The sequence below is a fragment of the Thamnophis sirtalis genome, unplaced genomic scaffold (assembly GCF_051295495.1).
Source record: "Thamnophis sirtalis isolate CommonGarterSnake01/CBP01778 unplaced genomic scaffold, rThaSir2_p1.2 scaffold_4, whole genome shotgun sequence".
NCBI lineage: Eukaryota > Metazoa > Chordata > Lepidosauria > Squamata > Natricidae > Thamnophis > Thamnophis sirtalis.
Window position 1 is genome coordinate 90799599 of NW_028261384.1, and position 11156 is coordinate 90810754.

At 40.3% G+C, this 11156-nt stretch overlaps 1 protein-coding gene across 1 annotated transcript; it reads left to right on the plus strand.

Moving 5' to 3' along the window:
- Window positions 1-7977: 7977 nt before the first annotated feature.
- Window positions 7978-10942, plus strand: FZD2 (frizzled class receptor 2). The gene has a single exon (XM_014076422.2). It carries the CDS (start codon window positions 8284-8286, stop codon window positions 9949-9951), a length of 1668 nt encoding a protein of 555 aa, XP_013931897.1. The 5' UTR covers window positions 7978-8283; the 3' UTR covers window positions 9952-10942.
- The last annotated feature ends 214 nt before the right edge of the window (window positions 10943-11156 follow it).

Genomic DNA, 11156 nt, shown 5'->3' on the forward strand with positions numbered 1-11156 from the left:
AAAGCAACCTTGTTTCTCTCACTAACCATGCTCAAGGACTCCTGGGAACATAAGGCCGCTTGCTCTTCAGGAAAATCATAAAAGCAACCTGATTACTTCCATCAGATGGAAGTCATTACAATGCTTGCTTTTCTTTTACAACTCATTCTAGGTTTTGTACAAAAAGGAAGGCAGACTGACAGTCACTATTCTGGTTTCTGATTTTGATATTTGATAGTTTCTAAAGACAATCAAGGATAGCTACATACAGAACATTAAGTATGCCTTAAAATGAATTCAGTTAGCTGAAGCATTATGGTGTTATGTGAAGTCAGCTATTGTGCCAGCATGTTGTGTGAATCAGGTAATGTCTTCATGCTAATAATATAGCATAAGATGCAATTTGCCATTGTGATTTGTTAATCTAGGATTAGGGTTTTCTACGTTTCATGAACCCAGCTGAGTATGTAACTGTGGGTTGGTGTTGCCCCAGGGATAAAAAGGAGACGGGAATAAAAGCAGCCCAGCCCCACTGCACAGGGATGCTCAGCCAAGAAGCTTCAGTTCAGGATGGAATGGAATGCAAGAATGTTCCAGCATTATGCAAGTACATTTTTTTTCTCACCACAATAAGAATGGAGAACGCCTGAAAAGCTTCACACAAAACAGCAACATGAAGCAACATACTGTCTGTGATTCAGTTCCAGAAGTAGAATCAAACTCAAACTCTGAGTGTTTTTGCAAAAGATCAATACGGGATTCTTCTAATAACAATAGTTGTTTTTTTCTTTTGCCTAAATGAAATGCAGAAGTGAAAATTATTTGAAAGAATTGCTTGCACGAAAGGACTAGGATCACATTCTTCTACCATACTACAGACTCCAATAGGCTCTAAGTAGTGCTTGGCATGACCACAATTGAGCCTAGAATTTATGTTACTAAGTGAGACATTTGTTGAGTTAATTTTGGCTTATTTTACAACTTTTCTTGCCACAGTTGTTAAATGAATCACTGCAGTTGTTAAGTTAGTAACATAGTTGACATAGCAACGATCATAAGTATGAACCAGTTGCTAAGCACCTGAATTTTGATCACAGTAAGTGTGAAAAATGGTCATAAGTCACTTTTTTCAGTGCATTTAAACAGTCACTAAATGAACTGTTGTAAGACAAGGTTACCTGTATTTCTATGAGTGCCTTTTTTTCCACAGAAAACCATACTGCTCAGAAAATGGTCTTACCTCTCCTCTATTTGGGGTAACTTATTAATTATCATGTTTTGTCTTAGGCTTGGAATGTTCTGTGGACTTACAATGACTGCTCTCTCTCTAGAATAGCATGCTTGAAAAGTGCTTCAGTTTTGACCTGTCTCTAACTTGGTGGAACCTAAGTACAGTCCATTAAATATGGTTGAAACCTGTCCATCCTTGTGTAAAAGTATATAACTAGTTTTAAACACCCCCCGCCAAAAAACCCCTCCATTTTGTTGAATAACTTTCATGTTTCTATCCTTGGGGCCTCATGTTTCATTCTTACGCTTCACATCCTTACCCTAAAAGACAACCTGAACTCAAACCAGTCTAGCAATTGAGTCAGCTATAAGTCCAGTCCAGCTGAAGTCCCTTTCCTATTGCAGATAAATTAGCTAGAAAGTTTTGCATACTTAATTATCAGCCTGACGAGTTAGGGACAAAAGCTGTAATGTTTTACTAAGGAACTTATCTTCTGGGAGAACCATCCTCTACCAGGGGTGTGAATATTTTGTTGCTTGTTGCCTATGGCTTGCTAATGAACATGTGCCTTTGTTTTGTATAATAGTATATAAAAACTATTCTAATTTGTGTATTGGGGGCTCTCTTAATTTGTGATGTAGTCCCAAAACCTGTACAGAATAAATAGGTTGCAATTTCCTGCCTGGTGTGATAGTTGACTACTTTGCACCAGGAAAACCAAATCCAGCATTTGACTTGGCTAATTCATGGTTTGGCCATTACCTGCTCTACTGAGCACTATATTCTGGCACATTATTATATGACTATACTTCATTTATTTGGGAATTTCAAAACATTTTATAATAAAACAGCTCCTTAAGGGGACAGGTTAGCAATGATAATTAGGTTAGAGATTTCTTACAGTTTCAGCATGGTTGTTTTATTGTCAGATGTAGTCTGGTCACAGTGGAGAGAAGTTTAGTCTGACAGTGGCTAGATTTATAGAACAAGCTAAGCCAAAGTATGATTCACTTATTGGTGGAAACTAGCCAACTGCAGTTTAATAAATTATGATTAAATAATCTATTTTTTACTACAATTTGTGCACAGTGAGTGTTTTAATTGCAATAACGATTGCGTTCAAAAATATTTCCGTCTGGGTTCCCATAATGTGTTTGGAGATGGTTCTTTATTTGATCTTGGTTTATTATGTACTTTCTTACGTGAAGACCTGGAGGTGAAAAGTAGTAGTTATCAGAGATACAATTCAGCATTAAGTTGTTGCTGCATTTAACTAGGCCAGTTTTGCAAAACAAGACATTGCTCTTACACTATTAGGCTTGCAATAAAAATACAAAAGAAACCAACCAAGAAACGGTGCAATAATGGACAGCTATTAACTAGCAAGAAAATGTATGTAGGTGGGAGGCAAGGGCAGGAGAATCTGAAACATCATATGGAACATTTAAAGAATTCTGGTCCTATTTCCTGGTCATTTTGTACCAGAAGTACATTGCTTTTATGGTGGTCATGAATGGCAATTCATTTGTCTCTAGGAATGTAGAACTGAAGAGTTTTGTGGTTGGCTTGAATTGGATCAGGTTGCCCCAGCCTGGGTTATTTTAAATGGAAAAAAAATCACAAATAGCTTGAAACAAAACAGGCAACCAAGTTTCAAAGAACACAGAAGCAGCTTTCCTGGGGTCAGCTACACCAGGGACAAAAGCCTAGCTTGGTGCTAGCAGTTTGGAGGGGGGGGGAAACTTGGAAAGTGGGAGGAAAGAAAGACAGCACAAAGTGGAAGGTGTGGTGGTTTTTTTTAAAGCATGATCAAGTTGCAGAGCCCAGATAAAAGCCTTGGGTCAGGCAGGGGAGAAGTAGGAGCAGGACTTGAAATATGACAGGGGAAGAATTACAACTGCAGGAAGATAAGAGGTTGAGGATAAGCCAAGATGGCAGGAGGGGGAAGGGAAAGGAAGAGGCTAAGTTGGCAGAGTAGGGGAGAGATAAGGGAAGAAAGGCTTAGGGTCAGTTGTTCAGAAAGAAAGGCTACAGCCTGATCCTATTACACATACCAGATTCTCCTACAGTTTAGGGTCCTGGGGGAAGAGAGACACTCTGTAGGGCAAGCAAGGGAACAACAGGAGTTATATGAAAACCAATTTTGATCAGAAATAAACCAAATATTTATAATAAAACAAGGCAGGCATAGTGCATCTGCTGCCACATCAAGTGGCTGATTTAGAATGTTCTGAAGGTGTATTTCTGTTGTATTTTTTACTGCCATGGGAAAGGAAAAACAGTTCTGGCATATGGGCTATAATAATTGATTGTGGGGTTTATCTGCTTTAATGGAACTTCTACAAGAAAATAGCCCTATGGATAGGATCTAGACTTGTAGAAATATCCTGACATGTTTTGTCAGGAGTCAATCTGTTTCCCCACTGGTTTTTTTGGGGGGGGGGGTCCCCCAAAACTGGAGACTCACTAAATTGTGTATTCCTAGAAAAGTTAGTTGAATTTAATTTTCTTGACCAATCTGTCTAGTTGATTTCACATGGAAATAGTTCCATCTGTCTTTAATTTGGATCTAACCCAGTGTTCATCATAATAGGTAATTGAATAAAATATGTATCATTTTAATTTTATTTTTAATTTCAAAAAGATTGAAGTGCTTCTTAAGAGTGGACTACAACTGCTAGATGTTTAAAACTATATACTCATCCCACTATATACAAATACAACAGTGCATTAAACTAGTTATTTTAATATTTAATCAATCTTAATTTCATACTTGTTTAATAATTGAATCATAATTGCATATTATCCAACCCAAAGTTTATATTCTGATAGTACTGGATTGCCTCTAAGATCCTCATCCCACGTCTCCAACAGGCATGGAAGATTCCAAGGTAACATTATCAGTAATTAAAATGCAATCAGTGTTGCTTTCAGATCTGTTTGGTAATGGCCCCTAAATTTAGCATAATTATGTCCAGCCTCCTTCTTTTCCAGTCTAAATTCTGAGCTTTCCAAATAAATCTTTACACCAAATAAATCTTTACACCAATGTGTGAAAGACTGTCTTTGCACAGAGGTGCCCCGGAGAAAGAAAGGATTCGTAATGGGCCTTCTTTGTTAAAGAAAAGGGGCGATTATAAGTGTGGAAAGCATCTGCATTCAAAGAGCTCTTTTAAAGAGCCAAACTCCTTCTTTCTCATTTACAAGAGATTATAGGAAGGTAAAGAGAAGGCAGAGGAGAGCTAGTGTGATGTAGTGGTTAAGACATCTGGCTAGAAATTGGGTGATTGTGAGTTCTACTACTGCTTTAAGCACAAACCCAGTTGGGTAACTTTGGGACAGTCACCTTCTGCCAGTCTTAGAAAAGAGGTAGTGGCAAACAATTTCTGAAAAGCTTTGCCAAGAAAAGTGCAAGAAGTGTCCAGTGTTTCAGTCTCTGAAAAATTGATGCAAGAGGATGGGGAAAGAAGAGATTTAGGTTGGCTAGTAATAAAGATTTTTGAAGGAGTTCTTTATTAGACATATACTTATTACCACTTTAAAAATAAAAGTATAAGGAGGATAAAAAAGATAAGCAAGAGAAGTACCTTTTACTTGACCCATCAGTTTTTATATCATTGCAATAAACGTAGGAGCTCTATGACAGATTCAACTCAGTAGCCATCAATGGGTACAGTACTTCTGTAATTCCAAGGCTTGGTGGTGCTTTCAGCATTTGAGGAATTGTATGTGCTTTTTTCCTCACTGTTTCCACATTACTTTCCCTTTTGACTCATCAGTATTGCAAAGATCCATGCCATAAGGGAGTGGCAATTAGGAGTAGTTTCAGGCTGCTATGCTCTGGATTGTAAAAGAACTGTTGCAAAGCAACAGACTGTTTTATTTAATCAAGAATTGGGTCCAAATTCTAAATCACTGTCATCTATGCATAGCATCACAATCAGATACTCTGAATCTGAATGTAGAAATTAAATTTTAAAAGATTATAAGAAATAGGTGATATTTCTTATTGATTTCTCCATTCTGATGATATAAGGCCTATTGAATTTTCCCAACATTCTTCCAAAAGATACATTGGGGTTGCATGGAAAACTTTCCAGGACATACAGCTAATGATGATGGGTGCTGAAAATCATAGCTCTACATTTGGAACATTATCCATTCCGATTGAAATAAATTGGTATTGAAGAAAAATAGTCATTTCTCCTATCAAAGTATTGCAACAAGAGAATAATCTATGCTATACTGTTTTGCTTTGATCAGATAGGCCATGTCATTTATAGTCACTGCTACTTATATTCATAGATTGTGTCACTTTTCTATGCCCTTCTGGATGAGAGACTCAACTCATTTACTTCAATATATTCTGGACATAGTTCCAACACAGTTCCACTGTCCTTGAGTCCTATTTTTTTAATGACTAGGAATGGCAACAAGGATAAGGAAGTCTTGTATTTTGTAGAACATATGTTGCATATACTGCTATTTCTGTTCCAGAGAACAGCCTGGGTTTGGGCAGGCACTCATTGATCTTCTACCCTTAGTATTAACCCTGATTGTCCCCTTGATCAGTGATCACAATAGATTTAAGGTATCCTTAATTACATGAAAATAACATTCAAGTATGTGAAAAAATATTAAGCTTCACCACCAAATATTTGACTTGTAGTCCAGTGAGTAGTCCTTGATGCTCTCTGAGCTTGGTTGTTTTCTTGCAGACTTTTCATTACCCAAACTGGATAACATCATTGGTGCTAGCACCATCTGCAAGAAAGCAATCACACTCAGATAACACCCTTCATCTCAACCCTGACTTCAAAATATTCTTCTTTATTGGTATATAGTCCAGTGACCAGTAATGCGTGGGATCAGAACAGTTAACCATTTCCTCCAATCTCTGTAGTCTTCTTAAACAGCCAGAGCCAACAGCACAATTATGTTTAAATAAAGGACAATAATGCTGAGCAATCAGCCAATCACTTTGCTTATCAAATCAGAAGAGATGTAATAGAGAAAGAACATTTCATGTGGCAAAGTATAGTTTCAACTTATGGTTAGATGGCTAATCCTAGCATAGCAAAGATGCAAGTTGCTGTGCCTAACATTGCTCCTAAATACTTTCCAATTTAGCTTTCACTTTTCCTCTCTTACTCCTCTTTGCACTTCCAGTCCAAGACCTACTTACTATTCCCACCCCATTCATAGACATGGGCCCTACTACAGTTTGGCAATTAGCATCAATGATACTGGTCTGGTTAAGAGTATATTTTCTTTTTTCTTTTTTGAGTTTGAAATAATTTTTGAGATTCTACCAAGCTAGGCTGAACTTGTATTTGGCATCAGGGGCATTTGGTATTTGGAAGCTCTCTACAGTGTTGGAGCATTTGACTGACAGGTTTGTATTAAATCAAAATACTTGATTGTAGTCAGACTAATTATAATCTGTATTAACAGCAGTATTGCATTCAAATTACAGGAGGTAACTTCAATTGTAGTCTGCTTTGGTTAGACCACACCTGAAGTACTATGTCCAGTTCTGGCCATTGCATTTTAAAAGGGACACAATGAATCAGGAATCATTTTAGGGGAGAGCTGTCAAAAAAGAAAGGGAGTTGGAATGGAAAGCCATGCTCTATGAAAAGTGAAGAAAGGAATTGGACATATGTAGTTTGCAGACTAGAAGACCAAAAATAAATAGGCTAACCATGTGTCAATATCTAGAAGGCTGTTAATGGGGTGGACATGTTTTTCTTTGAAACCCAAAACAGGACAAATACAATAAAAGTTAAAAGAAAGAAGATTCAAGATGAATGCTAGGAAATTTACCTAATGGTAAGGAATGTTAACCCATGAAACAATAAGCCTAAACAGGGATGGAACAAATGTTTTCCACAGAAGCTGGATGATTACCTACATCCCCTCCCTCCTTTCTCATCACAGAGGCTAATATTATTTAATCTGAAGGAACTAATTTGGAAAACCTCAGGTTGTTATATAAGGAAATAATACAGACAGAAAGGCCTCTAAGCCTGCCACACATGTAGTTTTGTTTATTGAAGAGCAATGATAACAGAACATTCCCTCCTCTATCTCACTCATTACACTAGCCAGAAAAGATATGGGGGAGAAATAATCTTTCTACCTAGATAGTAACAACTGTTGTGAGTTGTAAACAGAGGCCTTCCCTAAACAAAATACCAGGGAGTTTAAAAAACAAAAGAAGCATAGGCAATGGGGGTGGGGAGGGGGACCTGTGAAGCACATTAGCGTGTGTTCCAAGCTCTGTGTGTGTGTGTGTGTGTGTGTGTGTGTGTGTGTGTGTGTGTGTGTGTGTGTGTGTGTTTTGGTTGGAAATTGTTTTCAGAAGGAAGGGATAGCTGACTTTATACGCTATTTATTAAAATTTGGGAAGAGGGAGGGAGTTGAGTTTGCCGCACAACGAAGGTAATGTGCCTGCTAATAATTTAATTATGACTGGAGGTGAGTAATGATAATCCAAGGTAAATTATTTCTCCTTTAAAACTGCCACAGGACACCATAGCAGGGAGAAATCTGGTTTTCGGTTCGTGATCTCGTTATTCCTCCCCCACCCCACCCCGAGGTGGCTGACCAATCCCAGGAAGGAAGGAGGGGACGAGGGTTGGTCCCTGGATTTGAATCTGATTGGGCGACAATAAATTTTGGGAAGGGGTTTAGGCATCTCTTTGATGGAGATGCAAGCGGCCGGGCGGGAGGAGGGGAGGAGGGAAGGGGCCGGCCTGGAATTGATTAAGTTGGGAGGAGAAAGAGGAGAAGGCTGGGCGAAGCTCAACTCAGCCCGGGGGCCCTCCTTTGAAACAGACTAATTGGGGAGGGAAGACACAAAGGGAAGCGAAAGGCGCTTGGAGAGACGCGCGGCGAGGAAGAGTTCCCGCTGGGTGAGTGGAGTTTTGCCTCCCTCAGCTCTCCGAGGCTGATCCCAAAAAGTTTTGCCAGAACTAGGGTCCCCGAAGCAAGTGACAGATACCAGCTCGTCCTGGGGAGGAGACAAAAGCGCTCGGGTATCCGTAAGAGCTGACGGGGAGCAAACCACCATGCGCTTTGCCGACGCGTCTTTGGCCCGTTGCCTGCTGCTGCCGTTGCTCTTGGGATCCTGCTGGGCCCAATTCCACGGAGAGAAGGGCATTTCTGTCCCCGACCATGGCTTCTGCCAGCCTATTTCCATTCCGTTGTGCACTGACATTGCATACAACCAGACGATCATGCCCAATTTGCTGGGACATACCAGCCAAGAGGACGCTGGCTTGGAGGTCCATCAGTTCTACCCTCTGGTGAAGGTCCAGTGCTCCCCGGAGCTCAAATTCTTCCTCTGCTCTATGTATGCCCCTGTGTGCACTGTCTTGGAGCAAGCCATTCCACCTTGCCGATCCATTTGTGAGAGGGCACGCCAAGGCTGCGAGGCCCTCATGAACAAATTTGGCTTCCAGTGGCCAGAACGACTGCGCTGTGAGAACTTCCCCCGCCATGGGGCAGAGCAGATCTGTGTAGGACAGAACCATTCAGAGGAAGGTGGCTCTCCAGCATTGATTACAAGTGCCACTCCAATTGCTGGACAAGGTACTGCTGGGCCACCACGTTATGCCACTCTGGACCACCCTTTCCACTGCCCACGAGTCCTTAAAGTGCCCAGCTACCTCAACTACAAGTTTCTTGGGGAGAAAGACTGTGCGGCACCATGTGAACCCACCAAGAATGATGGGCACATGTTCTTCAATCAAGAGGAGATTCACTTTGCACGTATCTGGATTCTCATCTGGTCTGTTCTGTGCTGTGCCTCTACTTTCTTTACTGTCACTACCTATCTGGTGGACATGCAGCGCTTTCGCTATCCAGAACGACCCATCATCTTTCTCTCTGGCTGTTACACCATGGTCTCTGTAGCCTATATTGCAGGATTTGTATTGGAGGAACGGGTGGTGTGCAATGAACGTTTCCAAGATGATGGTTATCGGACAGTGGTGCAGGGTACCAAAAAGGAAGGCTGCACCATACTTTTCATGATGCTGTACTTCTTCAGCATGGCCAGCTCCATCTGGTGGGTCATCTTGTCCCTCACTTGGTTTCTTGCAGCTGGCATGAAGTGGGGTCATGAAGCCATTGAAGCCAACTCGCAATACTTTCACTTGGCAGCCTGGGCTGTGCCTGCTGTCAAAACGATCACCATCCTGGCCATGGGGCAGATTGATGGTGATCTCCTCAGTGGTGTCTGTTTTGTGGGGCTTAACAACATAGACCCACTTCGGGGCTTTGTTTTAGCTCCCCTCTTTGTCTACCTCTTCATAGGCACCTCATTTCTTTTGGCAGGCTTTGTGTCTCTTTTCCGTATCCGTACCATCATGAAACATGGGGGCACCAAAACAGAGAAGCTGGAGCGTCTCATGGTGCGCATTGGGGTTTTCAGTGTCCTCTATACGGTGCCAGCCACCATTGTTATTGCTTGTTACTTTTATGAACAAGCCTTCCGTGAGCACTGGGAGCGGAGCTGGATTAGCCAAAACTGTAAGAGTTTGGCCATTCCATGTCCACTTCAATACACCCCACGCATGACCCCTGACTTCACTGTCTACATGATCAAGTATCTCATGACGCTGATTGTGGGCATCACTTCAGGTTTCTGGATCTGGTCTGGGAAAACCCTTCATTCCTGGAGGAAGTTTTATACCAGGCTAACTAACAGCAAACATGGGGAGACTACAGTTTGAGAAGAGAAATGGAGGAAGAAGATTGCCAGCTCCAGAATTTCAAGAAAACACCAGATCTGCCTGCATCTCCCTCCTTGAGCTGATTCTGTTTGTATGTATGGGGAGATGTTCTTTGGAAAACCTCCCTGCAATTTGGGAAATGGGGCTTCTTTACTACATAAAGCTGAAAACTCCTCTGACAATCGGAGAGGCAAAAAAGAAAAACAAAGGAGAAAACCCCCCCAAGTATTTAAAACTCTCTCATTTTAATTAAAACAAGTTCTAAACTTCTTTGCTTTAGGTTTTTAATTAACTATTAAAGGGTGTCTTTTTGTAATTAAAATTGTAAATAGCATTTGTAAATTTAATTATATATTTCTATTTAAAAACAAGTAAGAGAACAGCAGCAAGGACGTTATTTTTCAGAAAAAGTATGGAGGGGTCAAAGAAAGAAAAACTATTTTTTTTCATCCTCTTTTCTTTGAATTCTATTTTTTACCCTTTTTCCTTTTCTTTCTCTCTGGAGCCAGGAGTGTGTGCTGTTTGGGTTGGCCCTTAATAGGCTATTTTTGCCTAAGTTTTTCACCAGAGCCAGGTTTTGTATCACTCCCAGCACCCAACCCACCTTAAACATCTTCCATCAACTAACTCCCTTTTGCAAGCTACAGTTTTTGATAGATTTCCAGGAACACTTCTTTCCATCTCTTTTTTTCTTTTCCAGGTTGAAAGTTTGGCAAGTAATCTTCTGTCTGTGAAAAATATATTTGGGGTGGGTTGGGGGAAGATGGCTGAGCCTTCTCGCCTTTGCTGAAATTTGGGCCTTGGCTGTGCAGATTTTCTTATGTTTATTTCTGTTAGAGAATTATGACCTCCAAGAAAGTTTTTCTTGCCTTAAGCAGCAGAATTCTCTTTGTTACATTTGTATGTTTCTATTTTTTCCTAGATGTTTTGTACAAAAGGTAGCTTTTTAAAAATGACATTTCCTTTATTAAACAAACTTGTTCTTTGCAAATTCAGTTTGAGTATTTTTCAAAAGCAGCAGCGGCCGTCTCCAAAGCAATTTATTTGTGAGCTATCCACTTAGCTTTTAGAAAGTAACTAAAAACTACAATTGATATTTCACAGCGCAATATCCATTTGCTTGAAGAGAAGGATCTTAAAAAAACTTTTTTTAAAAAAGGGACATGCTTGGTGGCATTTTAGAAAGTTTAAGGGGAATTTATTTA